This window comes from Phaenicophaeus curvirostris, chromosome 23 (genome assembly GCF_032191515.1).
Source record: "Phaenicophaeus curvirostris isolate KB17595 chromosome 23, BPBGC_Pcur_1.0, whole genome shotgun sequence".
In the NCBI taxonomy this organism is placed as follows: Eukaryota; Metazoa; Chordata; class Aves; order Cuculiformes; family Cuculidae; genus Phaenicophaeus; species Phaenicophaeus curvirostris.
The window spans coordinates 1,849,530-1,866,670 of record NC_091414.1 but is presented as its reverse complement, the minus strand read 5'-3'; the positions used below and the strand labels follow the sequence as shown (position 1 = coordinate 1,866,670).

Below are 17,141 nucleotides of genomic sequence, written 5' to 3'. Positions count from 1 at the left end.
CAGGGATGAGCTGTTCTTGGCAGGATGGGGAGGCTCCCAGCCCACGCTCCGGCACAGGTATGCTCTTTTCCAGGGCCAGGAGGTTCATTTGCTTGTTTGGCTTCCATCGCTTTCTTCGGGTAGCACCTACTTTTGTTCTGACTTGCATTAACTTATCGAGGCTGAGCTGGAATGATGAGAGACTTCTGAGGAACAGCAGACATCTCCTCTCCACCTGCGTGAGGTGTTTGCTTCCAAAAAACAGGGACTAAAGCCATGTCTAAACCAGGAATACACCGGTACCCAGCCCTCCCTTTGCCCTCGATCAAACGATCCCACAGCTCCCAGGGCCAGCCAGGACCTGATCCCGGCGAGGCTGTTGCTCCCAAGCTGTTCCTCGGCTGACACCTGGTGGAAAAGCTTTTCTGGCACCAGACACGCTCCCAAACACTGGGACGCGGCTTTCGGGGGACTTTGGGGATGACGCATCCCATGCTGTGAAGGGATTCACCCCCACATCCTACCTGTCCGTACATCTGGCTTTTCCCTTCCTTAAAGCAGGGCTTCTCAGTCCCATGGGAGACAGTGAGGGGGATTCCACCCTTTTCTGCTTTCACAATCCCTACCTGAAAGGTCTTAAGAGCCCCCAGGCCTTGGCAGGTTGAACCCCTCAACGTTCTCCCTCTACATCCCATCCCCACAGCACGAGGGAGCCTGAGCAAATACGAATCCTGTGCCTTGTGCGGGTATTTTACAGGCAATGGTGAGTGGTGCCGTGAAAGTTTTCTAGGTGAGGATTTGGGATGAGGGTCCCAGAGCAGAGATGAGCAGGGGAATCATCCCACAGCGTGGCAAAAAGGGCATCTGGAAGTGTCCACACCAGGAGGGGACAGGTCTGTGCAGAGTCACAGAGTTATTCCCATTGCTAATGGTGAATTTTAAAGCTTTTCTTGATCCTGCGTTTTGCAGCCTTCCACATGGAATGCTGAGCTACTTTACCAACATGTGCAGGCCTCTGGGATAAAAGCAGGTGACATGCCAGGATGCTTGCTGTGAGAAAACAAGACAATGTTAACGGGAGAAGCGGGAGACTTCCCAGGGCTCTAGGCAGAAATAAATCCCAGCACTGCATGATGTGAAAAATAAAGAATCAGAAAATATCTTTAATGATAAACCAGGCTGTTCTTAAAAGAAACGCTGACAGAAGGGCAAGAAGCAGCAGTAGTTCTGCACATCAGGTGTGGACAGAGCTGAGCTCTGCTGCGTCGCTCCAGTTTTAGGAGTTTGGGATATTTACATGGTTTTTGTCCTCATCTGACACCGAAAGGTTGGTCAGATCTTGTTTCCCACCCCAGGGTGCTGCTGGCTCTTCACGGCTCCGAGAGACACTGTTCCAGAGCGGCCATGCCGTACAGGTTGGCCCACTCCAGGCCGTGGTGCGAGAGGATCACGGCCCTGCAGGGCTCGCTGGCTCTGGCCAGCTCCACCAACACGCCCTGGAAAGCAGCAATGAGCTCGAAATCCAGCGAGGCTGGAGCGACGCGGGTTAGGAGCTCCGAGAGGCCTTCCAGCCACCGTGCCTGGAGGACGGCTCGCGGCAGCCAGGGGAAGAGCGGGACGCAGCCGGCCAAGGCCTGCATTCCCAGGAACCACAGCTCACTGATGTCAGCCCAGACGCTCGCGTAGGCCGGCGACACGGCTGCGGCCAAGCTGCCACCACTGGGATCCGCCTGCTCCGTGTGGGCCTGCGATAGGAAGCGAATGGCAGCTTCAAAAAACTCCTTGGCAGATTGTGTCCCCTGAAGAACTGGAAGGAAAAGGAAAAGAATGACTCAATACACAGCTCGCTTGGCCAAAGGAGGGACCGACCCTTCATTGGGTCTGTGCTCTCTTTGGAAGAGCAGAACACCATCCTCCTGCCCTAGAGAGCTCTTAATCCCAGTTCATCACCCTGCTGAATTTTCTGCATGTTCTCCGCTCCTCTGGCTTTTTTGGTTTTGTCTTTTTCTAATGCAGAAAATGGACCCGTTTCCAGACTCAGTCTGTGCCTGCAGAGCAACGCGCAGCTTTGCCAGGGAGAACTCCGGCCTTACGAGGAGCAGCTGAGAGAGCTGGGGGTGTTTAGCCTGGAGAAGAGGAGGCTGAGGGGAGACCTCATTGCTCTCCACAACTACCTGAAAGGAGGTTGTGGAGAGGAGGGAGCTGGGCTCTTCTCCCAAGGGACAGGGGACAGGTCGAGAGGGAATGGCCTCAAGCTCCGCCAGGGGAGGTTTAGTCTGGACATTAGTCAAAAATTTTTCACAGAAAGGGTCTTTGGACACTGGAACAGGCTGCCCAGGGAGGGGGTTGAGTCACCATCCCTGGAGAGGTTTAAGGGTGAGGTGCTGAGGGACGTGGTTTAGTATTTGAAAGGAATGGTTGGACTCGATGATCTGGTGGGTCTCTTCCAACCTGGTTATTCTATGATTCTATGAACTCTTCTTACCTGCTGAACTCGCAAGGATCCTGGCCATCATCAGGCCCAGCGTGACGATGTTTGCTGTGAGAACCAGGTAATCCTTCTGGGGCAGCAGAACTGGAAGAGACTTCAACAACACTTCCATCAAGGAGGAGAAGGTTTTGTCTTGCCTAGAGAGAAAGCAAACCCGGAGACACATTTCCTGAGCACAGCCAGAAGCACCTGAAAATGTCAAGGTTAAATGCAGCTCCAAAAAAGTACTGTAAGTGTTGGAAAAGCAATATCCCTGCAAGCTCATTGCACCATGCATCCTCTTCCTTCCCGCTGACAATCTTAACATGAGCTCCTGTGGTTCTGTTACCTGACGAGATCGGGTGCAGTCACAACCAGGTTAAGGAAAATCCCGCACGTGGTCTGCAGGCTCATTTCAACACTTGGCAGCGGAGTCAGGGACCCGTGCTCGGAGGCCAGCACCTCCCACTGACGAAGGAAGTAGTTGCACAGCAGTGCTGGTGCCCCTGCCGAGATGAGGATGTCCCGGGGCCTCTCTTCTGCTGTTAAATGGCAAAAGGCAGGGAGCAGCAACCTGGAAGGGGAAAGAATTGGAAACACAAGAACAAATGGGTCTAAACCCTGCTTTTGCATCCACCTCACGGGGAAAAGGAGCTAAGGAATTGGCACCATAGGGAGAGTGGAAAACAGAAAAAGATTGCAGCGAGTTTGTGCTAAAATACATCAATTCTGTGCTTAAAACACAAACCTCAGAGCATCCTGGGGTAAGGCAGAGCTCTCAGTGCAGACCAGCTCTGTCTGGGGACCTGTGCTGCCCTCTTTGAAAAGCTTCTCGGAGTAATGAACAAGGAAAGGCAAGAGCTCGCAGATTTCCTGCTTGAGGGAGGATGTCTCTTCTGCCATCCAGGCTCCAAGGATTCGAACAGAAGCAAATATGAAAGGATCTTGTAGCTCCTCGTCTTTAACCTGCATGGAGAAAGCAGACAGAAATAACACATTAGGGCTGCTGTTTTATTGAGCTGGTGCAGGTATGAAACCCACAGTGAGCCGAGATAGATATCCTGCTCTGCGCAGCTACAGCCCTGAGCTGCTGGGCACACAATCAGTGTCCCAGTGAAGAGCTACCACAGCAACCCACAAAACCCACGCTCTTTGCTTGAAAGCCCTAAAGTACCTGTCTCAAGTAGAAGATTACAGCTCCAAATGCCTCCTCCATGATCCTCATGAGCTGCATTTTCTGCGCGTCTTCTAGCAGCGGCTTCTCTTCTCTCAGGCACTCCTGGATCCCCATCTCAATAAGGACATAGCAGGCTGTTACCACTTCTTTCTTCTCCTCTGCCTCCAAGGGATGTGGCTCCTCCAGGGTCAGCCGGACCTCCACACAAGCCAAGTTCACCAGCAAGGCCAGGAACTTGCTTCCAGCACTCCCTGCTGGGATCCACTCCGACCCACAGGCCTGCACGAGGCAGGCAGCGAGCTTCAGAGCAGGGTCCCGCTGCGACTGGCTGAGTTTACTGCCCAAGATACTGGCCAGCCCATTGTAAAGCCGGCAGAGGCACTCGGAGCCCTGCGAGTCCTGCGTGAGGGGTGGCGATAGAGGGATAAAGCGTGGCAGCACCTCACACAGCTCAAATTTAGTCATGTCCTCAGCCTTGAGAAAATCCTCAGAGAGCTTGCTCAGCACGGCCAGGAGATGCGGAGCATCCCTCTGCCAGCACTTCGCCTCTGCTACGGCCAACAGCCCCAAGAGCAGCGTCAAGGCGCGGTCAGAGCCGTAACCGCAGTTCAGGTAGGCCTGGCACAGGGCAGCCACCGTCCCTTTGGTCACCAACTCTCTGGGGCCCCTGGCAGTGGCCAGGACAGCACTCAGGCACTGGTAGGCGTCATCGATCATGGAAGTGCTGTCCGGGTCGCAGGGGGAAACCAGGATGTCATTGAAGGTTGGGATCTTGTTCAGGATCTGGGAGTGACCTGCGAGCTCTGGGTCGGTGCAGAAACATGCCAACAAAGTCAGGCCCAGCGCCCGGAAGGTGTGTTCGGGGCAGCCGTCCGGGGGCTGCCTGGAGATGAGCAGGCGGTTTGGAAACGTGAATCCGATCGCATTGAAGATCTGGCGACGAATCTTGGCATCTACTTCTCCGGCTTTGACTGCTTTGGTCACCTGTGAGGCAAACCTGGGTAAGGGTACAGCACAGAGAGAGGCTTTGCTACATTTTGACTGGATCCCTCATGTCCTACATCTCTACCTCCTTTTGACAGCTCCTTTAGTAACTCTTAAGGGTGGGGTTTACATCTGGGGGTCATGAAATGATCCAAGGGCTGGAGCACCTCCTGTATGAGGACAGGCTGGGAGAGTTGGGGTTGTTCAGCCCAGAGAAGGCTCCAGGGAGACCTTAGAGCAACTTCCAGTGCTGAAAGGGGCTCCAGGAGAGCTGCGGAGGGACTCTTGATCAGGGAAGGCAGGGAGAGGATGAGGGGGAATGGTTTTAAGCCGAAAGAGGAGAGATTGAGATGACAAAACGTTTTGCTGTGAGGGCAGGAAGGCCCTGGCCCAGGTTGCCCAGAGCAGTGGTGGCTGCCCCACCCCTGGAGGGGTTCAAGGCCAGGTTGGACAAGGCTTGGAGCCCCTGATCCAGTGGGAGGTGTCAGGGGGTGAGACTGGAGGGGCTTTGAAGTCCCTTCCAACCCAAACCACTCTGTGCTTTACAGGATTGAACGGGGAAGCCTAAAAGATTTCCACGAGCAGGAAAAAGCGAACCCCGACCACTGAGCCGTGCGCTTGGTCTCCTTCAGGGCTTTACCAGCAACGCTGCCCAGCGCTCACCCCATTCCCCGTTCCTGAGGGAGCCCCAAGCCGTGGAAGCGCCTCTCCCCAAGGCCTCAAACCCCTCAGCCCGGCTGCCCGCGCCGCTCAGCGGCTCCAGGCGGGTTCTCCGGCCCGTACCCGCTCCAGGCGCCGCGGGGCTCACCAGCAGCAGCGCCGCGAACTGCTCGCTGTCGTTCCTGGCGTCCCTGAGCACCTCCAGGCACCGCTTCAGCGCGGCGCTCCCACAGCCCGCCGCCATGGCGACCGCGGCCCCGCGACCGCTTCCGGGACTGTGGCCCCGCCCACCCGCTCCCCTCCCAGCCAATCACCGCGCGGCCTCCGCGCCGCCGGCCAATCACGTCCCGCCCCATTGATCGCTCCCTGAAGCCACCGCCTCTCCGGGCACAGCGGGCAACGCACTTCCGCCCGCGGCATTTCAGCCAATCACCGCGCGCCCCGCGCGCCGCCAGCCAATCGCCTGCTTTCCTATTGGGCGGTCCCTGAAGCCGCTGCTCCCGCGCGAACTACGGGCAACGCCCCCTCCCACCGCGGCCTCTCAGCCAATCACTGCGCGCTCTCCGCGCCGCCGGCCAATCGCGTGTCTCCTTGTTGGGCAGTCCCTGAAGCCACCGCCTTCTTAAGGGCACCCCCCTCACCACCCCCTCAGTGGCTGCGCGGCCTGCCGGCCCCGCCCCGAGCCGCGGGCAGCGAGCGGCGCTTCAGGCTCCGGGGCGGCCGCGATGGAGCCCCGGCCCGGCCCCAGCGCCCGCCTGAGGAGGAGCCGCCATCGCCCCGCGTGGTAGGTGCTGCCCCGGCGCTGGGGGTTTGCGGTCGGAGCTAAGGGAGGGCGAGTTCCTCCAGCCAGCTGCCTTGTTTGGGAGTTAGACGGGACGCCCCGCTGAGAACACGGGGGGTTATAGCGTGTTTGTGCACATTGTGCTTGTCCAGGCGCCCTAACGCCTTGTGCTCAGGGTGGTCTGGGCTGAACAGAGGGGTCTTCGTCTCAAATCACCTCCCTGTGCCGTCTCTCCCTCTCCTAAACGCAAGTTCAGACAGAGCTGGAGGCAAAGCTCCAAATAATCGAGAGATTTGCTGTTGTGAGGGTCACAATGGCAGTAAAATGAGTCCTTGGAAGGTAATAGAGCTCATACAAGACTGCTGAGGAAAATAATACACGTGTATGGAAGAGGGAAACACGTTCTGTCTCAGCTCTTGATGCAAAAAGGAGTTACTGTTGCAAAAAGTAGAATGTTTTGATTTAAGCTGAGGTAGAATTAAGTTCATCCCAGCAGCTGCATTGTTTGTAAGTTAGACAGGCTGTCCCTCTGCCACCGTGGGGTTTTATTGTGTGTTTGTGCAAATTGTGCTTGTCCAGATGCCCTAACGCCTTGTGCTCAGTGTGGTCTGTGCTGAACTGAGGTGTCTTCATCGCAAATCACCTCCTTCTGCAGTCTCTCCCGCTCCCAAATGCAAGTTCAGACAGAGCTGAAGGCAAAGCTCCAAATCAGCGAAAGATCTGGCTCTAGTGAGGGTCACAATGGCATTAAAATGAGTCCTTGGAAAATAATAGAGCATGCATAAGACTGCTGAGGAAAATAATACATGTGTGGAAGTGGGAAACACGTTCTGTTCCAGCTCTTGATGCAAAACGTAGCTACTATGACAGAAGGTGGAATATTGTCATTGAAGCCAGTTAAATTCATTCAACCAACTTCATTGTTTGCAAGTTAGACAGGATGCCCCTCTGAGAGCATGGGATTTTTATTTGCTTTCTTTCAAATGGTGTTTTTCCAGACGCTGTTATGCCCTTTGTTCTTTTGGATATGGTAACACCTTGCGTTCAGCGTGATTTGTGTTGAACAGATGTGTCATCTTCTCTTATCACCTCTGTTTGCAGTCTCGCCCTGTCCCAAATGCAAAGTCTGGCAGAGCTGGAGCCAAAGCTCCAAATTCTGATTCTGTCTTCCCTCTTGATGATTCAGAAACAGCAGATTGAACATGTGCTTCATTACTCTTTGAAAACAGAGAATATTTATTACTTGTGGTATGAAAGCGTTAATTGTTTAATGTGACCTGAAGCTGAGTTATAATTCAGTAGCAAACTATAGAGTCTTAGAATGGTTTGGGTTGGAAGGGACCTCAAAGCCCACCCAGTTCCACCCCTGCCATGGGCAGGGACACCTCCCACTGGATTAGGGGCTCCAAGCCCCATCCAACCTGGCCTTGAACCCCTCCAGGGATAGGGCAGCCACGTCTTCTCTGGAAAACCTGGGCCAAGGTCTCCCCACCCTCACAGCAAAACATTTCTCCCTAAGATCTCATCTGAATCTCCCCTCTTTCAGCTCAAAACCCTTCCCCTCATCCTCTCCCTGACCAAGAGCCCCTCCCCAGCTTTCCCATTAGAACGTCAGAGAAGAAGTAGTGATAATTTAATGATCTGTGCCCTGTAGAGTGAAAAATGACGCAAAACAGATCTGTAGCCGTTCCCTCAGCGTGCTGTGTTATTCTTGTCTCTCTCTGTTTCTGGCTGGTACCAGCCAGTGCTGACACACAAGCGACAGCAGTGCTAGGCAGCTGCGCTGGGTTTATCAGTGCCTCCGTGTCTCCTTGTGATGTAGCTGAAATTGAAATTTCTCAAATGCGTTTTTGGAATCCCCTGGGCTGTAGTATTGGATATTTTACTGCTGGAAGTTGCGGAGGGAGAAATGACAAAGGTTATGGGAAAGGCTGTCACGGTGCCCTGCTGGAAACTTTGCTGCGGCGGGTTTCTTTTATTATTGAACGTTGATAGTTCCTTGGCAGCAGCTGGACTATGTCACAGACAATGAGATAAGATGTTTCTTTTCCTTCGTAAATGCCCTGTGCCCTTCATAGTGTCAACTGGATCTGTGCAAGAACATCTTGATTGCCAGGTGATGTTTTGTGTTCCTTCTTTTGTTTCCAGAACCCTGCTGCTGCCCACAAAGGCCATGGAGAAGAGGTTGGAAGCCAAGTTCAGCATCAGCGCCCCATTCCTGTCACAATGCTGCCTGGGAAAACCTGCAAGGGAGCTGGGAAGTCTGCAGCTGCTTTACCTGTGTGCGTGCCTGTGTGCCTTGTGCTCCTCAGCAGGTGATTCTTCTTTTCCCCCTGGGACCGTGTCTATGTTTTTTTATTATATCTATCCCTCTCTCTTGTTTTAACTATCCTGAAAATGAAGTTATTTGCTGGTAGGCATTGTAGGTGGTTTAAACAAACAAAACTTTACCCTTAATAGTTACTAAAGGAGTTGTCAGAAGGGTAGGAGAGGTGTGGGGTCCCTTCTTATAGCGGTAAATTGCTCTCGTAACCAGCTTCTACTCTGAGTAGCCCAGCGGCCAGCAGCAGGGTGTCTGTCCCACAGCTGCTGTTGTGGCTTTCAGGCACGTCTGTATCTCGCAGAGAGCTTTCTCTGAGCTGAGAGTCTTTTTTTTGCAAATAATCTGGAAAATAATTAAGTAAGGAATACTTGAAGCAAGTTGGGAAGGCAGGAATGTTTTTCTAGCCCTCAGATGTTTAACGCTCTACCCAGAGGCAGTAAGTCAATAACCTGTGTTTGCCTACAGGCAATTGTTGCCTTTGTTTTTTTTGTTTCCTGTTCAAACTTGGGTAACCAACCTCCTTCTCAAGTAAATAACCGGGTTAGTGGCTTGAATGGAAATTTTCACATAATGGATTGTGTAGGGGTTTTTTTGTTTGCTTTTTTTAAGTTCAAATTCTGACATTTCAGAGCGGCTTGGTGAGCTCCTGTGAATGTTTTGAGGCCACATCTCCCTTAAGAGGTGGTATTTGACCCATGTGTGAAGGTAGCATTCACCAGATCCTAGTTAATAAAGTTTGTTGCATGCCTTTTTTCCCCACTTTGTTCCGTTTAGGGTGAATTAGCGGCCCGAGGCACCTCTGTGTCTCTCAGCCTGTGCGATGGCTGCCAGCAGCTTTTTCTCTTTGCTGGAAGGTTGCTGTGCCTTAATGGTAGCAAGGTTTGAAAAGGGGATTGGTTAGCTTTGTTTCTTGGTTATATGGATATGTTCTGTGCTGCAGCACCTCTTGTTTACTGGCCCTTCCTGGACACTCACCGAGTGACAGATTTGATTAAACTAATGAGCTGTGTTTCCTTAATCGGCTAATTTAGAACCTGCAAGACCTACTTGTGTTCCTGGCCCTAGGAAAGGGGTGTTTGGATGGTGTGCAAGTTGGACTGCATGTTTCCTTGTAGACTGGGCTTCCTGCATGGTGCTTCCTGTCTTGAGGAATATCTTTTAAGTCTAGAGCTAGAGTTCCAAATCCTGTGTCGCTCTCAGAGGGTATTCCGGACAGGGCTGCAGTGTCTGGGGACTGGTCTGCTCAGGAGAGTTAAAGCCATGAAGGCTGATGTCTGTGTGGAAATAAACATAAATATACGCGACATAGTTGTCCTGAGGTGGACACTTTTTCTATTATACAGTTTTTCCTTTTCTTTGTTCTTGTTCGTGTCACTTAGGCAGCACTTTGTTAAACTGTAGAGGAGTTACAGCTGCCTAGAAATCAGTGGGATCATGCAGAGTTAGGCAAGAGGAACTGTGTTGACATAATTGGTTACATGTGACAGATTAGAAAAGTTTATAGAGTCAGGCCTTTAATCATTAATCTGATATTGGGAGGGATTAACTGCCTGAGCTAGTCTGTGAACCTGAGTTTATTAATAGAAACTGTTCTTGTCTGTTCCATTCCCCTGCTGTTCAGCAAAGCTATGAGCAGCATTGCTGGGACAGCAACTCCTGAGTTCCTGACAGGAGCCACATTTTTTTGTACTGATATGCTATGAGAGGGGGAAAAAAAGGCAAAAGCCATGTTAAGAAGTGACTGAGAATACCCAGGCATCCTGTGGTTTGTGTTGTGCTGGGCTGGGTGGGCTGAGAGGGGAACGTGGGGACATTCCTGCTGACGGGTTTGTCCTGCTTTTCTCTGGAGCTGCTGGTGTTGCTACTTCAGTGACTGGATTTACTGGTCTGACCCAGCCTAGGGTCCAGCACAAAGAGCTGGAAGGGACTCAAGAGGCCCTGCTCCCAGTAAGCAGGAGTTGGTGACTGCTGTTACCATTCCCTCAGGTGCAGAAGGAAGGGGAAGGTTATCGCACTATTATTCATCACTGACTTGAGGTACTAGCTGTGATTCAGAGGGTCAGAGGTCCTTGCCACCTCAGTAGTGTGAGGTTAAGTATCTTTGTGGCTGGAGGTTAAAGTCCTGAAGTCAGGTGCCTCCAACAGCCTGAAGCAGCCAGAGTAAAAGGCATCCCATGTCCTGGTCTCTCGAGTTTTCCAGGGCTAATGCTTCAGGAGGTCGAGGTTGACCACTGCGTGTGAGCTCCAGACGTGATCAGAAAAACACCTCAACGTATTCCATCTTTAATGTGTCTAAGTTGGAAGTGACAGTGAAGTGGGGTGAGGATTCTTCTCAGGGGAGACCAGACAGGTGGATCAGTAGCCTCTACACCTGTGCCTATTAATCTGTTTAGTTCCCACTGTAAAGAATGTGGGTTTAATGCAACATGAAGTCTGTATTCATTCAGAGTTACTGGAATAGCAATATGCTAGTGACCTTTTCTTTATACACCATCATGAAACATGGATTGGGGAATTATAGTTTGAATTCCAACTTCTTTATTTTAATGGAGGAAAAAAGTGTCCCATTTGTGTTGTGTTCAGGAACTCCATTCTTGACAGGCAGGGAGCTGCATCTGGAGCACACCACTTGGACTCCAGAGACAGTTTGTAAAGTAATCTTCCAGTGACCTCTTATCCCTTGGATGCTGAACACAGCACAGTGTAACAGTCTCATAGGTCACTGGTCTATTTTTAGGGAGTCCTTAATCTGCAGAGCTCTGAATTTTGGAAGCCTTTAATCCATTGATCCCTGCAAGTGCTCTAATTTTTCATGCTAAGAAAAAATAAGTAAGAATCTGTATGCAAAGGAGTTGCTGCTTTACTGCTGATCTGAGATCTGAAGTGACTTGACATAAAAAACATGTTTGATGGGTAATTTCTTTTGTGGGAAGCACCACAGGGGAGCAGGAGGCGAGGAGAAACCTCAACATACGAGGACAGGCTGAGAGAGTTGGGGTTGTTCTGCCTGGAGAAGAGAAGGCTGTGAGGAGACCCTAGAGCAGCTTCCAGTGCTGAAAGGGGCTCCAGGAAAGCTGGGGCTCTTGATCAGGGAGTGCAGGGACAGGATGAGGAGGAAGGGTTTTCAGCTGAAAGAGGGGAGACTGAGATGAGAGCTAAAGCCCTGTGCAGTGGGTGGAACTGGATGAGCTTTAAGGTCCCTTTCAACGCAAACCATTCTGTGATTCTATGAACTTGTACAATACTGGATGTTGAGGCCAGATATGGATTGTGAGAAGCCCCCGCTTTACTGTCCTGTAGCTTCTCTTCCACATTGCTCCTGTGCTCTAAATTCATCCTGACGATAGCAGTGAAGATCTGTTGTCCACTGCTTTAAAGGATTGAGAATTGTTTTCCATCTGCTTTCCCAGATGCAAACTGGAACAGATCTAAATGCGAGCTGGGGAAGATCCTGTTTGGTGGTCGTTTGAGATCGTGGGAGGATCACAATTTGCAGCTTCTGGAAGGGTTTCATACTGTCCGATCCTGTCAGGCTGCTTGCTGCCAGAGCCCGACCTGTGATGCCTTTTGGTTCTTGGAAAACACGTGCATCCAGGTGAACTGCACTACACCTGGAACGTGTCAGGCAAACAGGACTGGATTTTCTGACTCTATTTTGGTGTTCCTAAAGAAATCAAAAAGCACAGAGCACTTCTTAAAGCTTCCGATGGAAGGTGACACGAAGACCTGGTTTCGCAAGCGATCGGACCAGGACATCCCTGTCCTGAGGAAAAAAAGACTGCGGAGGTCATTCCAGAAGTGGAGCTTGGCAGGTAACAGGGTGGAACTCATGAAAAGGGATACAGCAGCGAGCCCCAGCGGCGAGGCTGCAGCCGGAGCATCCGATAGCAAATCTAGGAGCGGCCGAAGTGAAGCAGAGCGCTTGAAGGATCAAGTACTGAGGCGCTTAGTGGCAGACGGGCCTGTTCCTGATGGCCATCCGGATCAAAAGAAAGACTTGGTGAAAATGGAACAGGATCCAAGAGAGCAGAAAAACAGAAGTCCGTTCCCTCCTAAAAGCAATAATGTGAATAGATCAAGTGATGCGGATGGTGGTGGATTGCTGCAGGTAAGAGGGATTGGTGGGGATGGCATGGGGCTGCCTTGGAGAGCTATCGTGCTCCCACACGATTGTGCTTTTCCTAGACCTTGACTTAAAACTGCCTGAGTGATAGGGTGGAAGCCTGTGATTTCTGGATGTCTGTTTTCAGCCTCCTGTCAACCAGGCAAGGCCGTGGGTTTGGTTTTCTGTTTGGTTTTTTTTGAGGGTAGGGTTTTTTCCCTTCTCTTCCTAGCTGGGATAAACTGTCTTTGGGAAGGTGAGGGGAGATGGATGTCATGATAGCGGTTATCTTTTGTATAAGAGTATGTGCCGGAGGAGAAGGAAAGGTGAGGTGGGATGTCAGGGAGTTGAAAACTGTTACGTGTAAAAGTACGTTTTTAGAGCCACAAAATAAATGAAGCTGTTTTCCTTTGAGTGCTGAATTGGGCAGTGAAGTACATTGGACTCACGCGTAGAGTTTGCAGTGTAGTTTGATGTCAGCCTCCTTGCTCGAACTGGCAGCTTAATTTTTTCTTGTTCTGTTTTTGAAGCCTGCTTCAGTTTTCAAATCCACTAAAGCTGACATTGGCATTGTTTGAATGAAACCGGTTTAGTCTCTACTCCAAACATGTACAATGTTCTTCTGGTAAATCTAGATTAGTCTTAAAGTGGAATAGGCATATTTGAATTGTTAAATGATATTTGTATTGTTCAATCTGCAAATAGTTTTTTGAGCCTTATCATACAAAAAACACCACGCATGGTGGTGAAATAAAGAATTATGCTTTATGAAGCTGTTCCTTAAATAGCTTATGCCGTGTTTCTAGGATTTGGCACCACTAAAGCCTGATGCCTTCTGGAAACTTGCCTGAATGCATTTCTCTCCCTTGTATTCAAATCTTGGTTCCAGGTAGGGCTGTGCCTGATGGAGCCACCACCCTGCAAAGCAGGATGTGGAGAGGAGCCAAGGGACACGGCTGAGAGCTCCAGGGAAGCCTGGGTGCTATGTGAAATTATGCACTGAAGCTTTACAAATGTTTGATTTTCCAGAACCCTGCAGCACTTAGGGCCAACTGAAGATCTCAGCTTTCTCTCTCCCGCGCAGCACTGCAGCGTTTCTACTCTGCCTGTTCTTTCTTTCTCCTAGTATCTGAGATTTCCACAGTGACCCCATTCTCTCAGTTGTTTCGCATGCAATGTCAGGGAGGCTTCTTCACAGCCAGCCTTAAATGCCATCTGCAGCTCTTGGGTAACAGTTGTATTCCCTGCTTGTTCAGTTTGGTGCTGCATTCCGAGTTCTGTTGTTACTGCTCACCGTCTGCCCAGTAAGCTGGTTGCAAATAATAAACTATGTGGATTAATCACCTTCTGAATATTGCTGAGTATCCAGGATTTCCTGGAAGCCCTCCCTTTTCATTAAGGTGCATTGGTGGCTGTGTGCTGGGGAAAGGTTTTTCTTCTCCTCACTGCTTTTTGCCAGTAAGAAAGTCCAGATCTCTTGGCAAAATGCAGGTTTATCAAAATAAAACCTTCTTCCTAAAAGATACTGGCTCTAATGGAGTTTCTGGCAATCACAGTTTTGAGGTTTAGAATTGAGAACATTTGAGGTCAACGTAGCTCCCAGCTCCTCTCTAAAGGGGGAGAAGGAAATTAATGTGCACGTTCTCTTGTTGATGAGCAAGGCAAATCTTTTCCTTTGCTTCTAGAGGCTCAGTCAGAAGTAAAGTGACAGATTTAGGAGAACAGTGCAGTACTAAGTTTTGATCTTTCCCTGCAGTTCTGATGGCTCTGCAGCCACCTGCAATGTCATTTGCTGGTATGCAGCTGGCTTTAATTTGATATTTTACTGTGTCCAAGCTCTGGAACCAGAGATGGGTGAAGGAGAGTGTACCGGGGTAAACCGCAGTGCACTCTGCTCCTCAGCCCTGAACTGGGGGAGAGAAATCTGTGCTTTTCTGCGACAATGAGTGACATTACAATGAGGCAGAAAACAATTGGGTGTCTGGAAAGAAATACTTGCTAACTTTAAAATATAACAATGCATTTCATAGCGGGTTAGGAGAGGTCTTTAAGCGCAGCCTTGCTGATGAGAAGGGCTGCAGCGCTGCAACAGTTTCTGCAGGTAGATGGGGAAAAAGCTGCAGTTGCTAAAGTGGAGTTGTTAGCACAAAGCCAGAGAGCTAATTCCTGCACTCACAGTTCTGGCTTCTAGTGCCTGCCTTGCTGTCGTGCTTCCTGCTAGTGCTGGGCACTTCGTGCTCCTTGAGGAAGGAGGAAAGGTCTCTCTTCACACGGTATTAATTCTGTAACGATTTGTGACATTGCCCACATTTGTGCATCTGAAAGGTCGTCACAGACACAGCACCTACTGCAAACAGCTGTGGACACCATCTACTCTGAAAAGAGCTGATTTTATGAGTTCAGACCAGGCTCAGTGAAGCAAGGCCTGTTTAAATGCTAAAAAAAAACCCAGAACAATGATATTTTTCTTTCAAGTAGCTTAGGTTCAGGGTGGATTCTGATGCACGCAGCTGCCCTAGTTGCATCGTACAGGCGTTGGACTCTCCAACAAGGAGACCAGGTCATATATCCCAGGCAAATGGCAGATAGCGATCAGAATCAGAAGTGTCTGATGCTCCTGCGTTCACTCAGACCAGTACACCCCTTCTCTGTTTTCTAAGCTAATGAGAGAGGACAGCTGGCAAACTTTTAGTCTCCTCTGTTATCCCTGAGAATGAAATCTTCTGTTCTCTGCTTTAAAGAATTCAGGGTTATGGAGTAAAGATAAGGAATGTCTTAGCCTGCGAGCATCGGAGGCATTTTTGACTGTTATGCTGCCCCAGGCAAAGCTTATCTAATTCAGGCTCTCTGCAGACATTTGGCTGTCAGTTCAGCCTAAAGAATTCTGGGAGGAAGAGGATCTCTTAACTGCAAAGTTGTTTTTTTAGTCATTAAGAAGTGAGTCAAGACAGCATCCAGCTCACTGTCCTCCTTTGTGCTTGTTGAGTGCCTGGCTTCAGAGAAAGGAATACGTGGCCAAAATAAATGGCCCAGATCAACCCCAGTTCTTGGTCCCTGTTTTTTGCTTCTGTCTTCTCCTACCTTCTAGCTCCACTCACTGCAATTTTGAGTGTAGATCTTCTGGCAGGCTTGCCATGTCTACAACTGGACTAGCAGAGATGGTGTGGTTAACACAAAGGTCCTAACCGGTGTTCAGCTGAGCTAGAAGTGGGCTCTCTGCTGTGGGGGAAGAACATAAAGAAACACTTTTAGAAGAGAGGAAGCAGTAAACCATCCTGCTTCTGGGAAAATCAAACCTGGGATGTTTCAGCCTCCCTAGTTGGAGGAGGTTGAAATGCAGCAAACAGTCAAGAGCAACTGGCATTCTGCATTGAGTTAAACTATGATGACTTTTTGCCTTTACAGATCCACACAGGAACATCAGCACCGGAACCATCAGTGTTGGCTACGTTCTCCAGTCCGGTAGCACAGGGTTTGACTGCTACAGGAAAGATTGAGGAGCCGGGGCAGCCGGATGATGATTTGGTCCATCCTTCCTCCTTAGACATGTTGCCCACAGTCAGCCCGGTGCCTGGGAAAAACACAACAAAGATGCAGGCAGCTACTTCTGCGCCAAGCGGAGTTCCCACAAATGGCAGCGTTTCTGTGATCCAGACCAGCACTGCTGTGTCCCCAAGCACCTCTGCTGCACCAGGTGAGAACAAATCTCATCCACGTTTTGTTGAGAAGCGCTGAAAAATAGGAGCTTCTTTCAGAAATGATGGTACCGTTGAAAAAGCACTGAGGTCCAGGCATTGTCCTGTGAAACACTTCCAGTGGTCTTGACTCGCTGCTGTCTGTCAAGTTGAGCAGAAACCTTAGTCTGCTCCAAATGGGGTATAACCCGTCCTTTTCTCTCTGTCCCTGAAATGTCACTGCACAATTCAGCCACAGAGCACAGTGAACTTGGCCGTTAGCCAACGCTTTGCTTTGTAGCAAAATGATGTTTCTGTTCACACTGGTATTTTATAAACAAGCTATTGAAAATGTATAAAAGCCAAAGGGTGCTTTGTCAGCTTGGTTACTTCATCCAGGCCATCAGCTCACCCTGTCAGATGGTGAATGGTGTGTACTGGCAATGCGTTATCCCAGAATTCAGATAGTCTGGTTTGCTGAAGTGTTCACAGCTGAATTTCTTTTGAATTTAGGGTTCCCTTCCCTTATAAGGGAACAAACCTAAAGTGTAAAGGGAGCACTGCATCCAAAGGCATTGTTGGCAGGGAACTGTTTGGATGCTTGTGCTAACAAGTTTTTGTTCTTTTTTTAAGGGCTTATCCCAGCTAAAACTGGGAAATCCATTTTAAATGTCTTCAGTGGCTTGTAGTGGAAAGGTAACGTAGCCAGGACTGCCTCATTTTGCTAAATGATGCAAAGGTGATGCGAAGGGTAGTTTTTCCTAGCAAGATTTTGGCTTTTTTTTTTTTTGTCTTTGTTTTGGTTTTTTTTCCTTGCTGAGATCAGATTTCTTTTTGCCTTGGAGCTCTTTGCAGCTGATGGAGTTTTAATATCCCAGGATCTGGACTAATTGAGAGGAGGGAGGAAAAAAGAATTTGATGAATTTGTTTTCTTTTAGTTAACCACTTAATTCCCATAGCTGAAAGAGATGGAAGAAAGGCTAAATGTTTA

At 49.8% G+C, this 17,141-nt stretch overlaps 2 protein-coding genes across 2 annotated transcripts in view; one reads left to right on the top strand and one right to left on the bottom strand.

The window, feature by feature from the left end:
- Positions 1 to 1,115: 1,115 nt before the first annotated feature.
- On the bottom strand, positions 1,116 to 5,534 carry NCDN (neurochondrin). The gene is made up of 6 exons (XM_069875309.1): positions 5,419 to 5,534; positions 3,624 to 4,610; positions 3,198 to 3,415; positions 2,799 to 3,023; positions 2,465 to 2,607; positions 1,116 to 1,786 (listed from the first exon to the last, which is right to left on the bottom strand). Exons 1-6 carry the CDS (start codon positions 5,512 to 5,514, stop codon positions 1,350 to 1,352), a joined length of 2,106 nt encoding a protein of 701 aa, XP_069731410.1. The 5' UTR covers positions 5,515 to 5,534; the 3' UTR covers positions 1,116 to 1,349.
- A 421-nt stretch (positions 5,535 to 5,955) lies between these two features.
- The window catches only part of KIAA0319L (KIAA0319 like), a 29,145-nt gene continuing 17,959 nt past the window's right edge, over positions 5,956 to 17,141 (top strand). The window contains exons 1-4 of the mRNA XM_069875334.1: positions 5,956 to 6,054; positions 8,200 to 8,366; positions 11,785 to 12,482; positions 15,882 to 16,170. Of these exons, the coding sequence (XP_069731435.1) occupies positions 8,225 to 8,366; positions 11,785 to 12,482; positions 15,882 to 16,170 (1,129 nt within the window). The 5' untranslated portion in view covers positions 5,956 to 6,054; positions 8,200 to 8,224. The remainder of the gene's footprint in view (positions 6,055 to 8,199; positions 8,367 to 11,784; positions 12,483 to 15,881; positions 16,171 to 17,141) is intronic.

Bases quoted from the DNA above. Each gene is read 5' to 3' on its own strand.
- NCDN (XM_069875309.1), bottom strand. From the start codon at position 5,514: ATGGCGGCGGGCTGTGGGAGCGCCGCGCTGAAGCGGTGCCTGGAGGTG. The intron at 3,024-3,197 runs GTTTGTGTTTTA...TTCCCCTTCCAG, and splicing joins TTACCCCAGGATGCTCTGAG to GTTGCTGCTCCCTGCCTTTT. The intron at 1,787-2,464 runs GTAAGAAGAGTT...TTTTCCTTCCAG, and splicing joins GATCCTTGCGAGTTCAGCAG to TTCTTCAGGGGACACAATCT.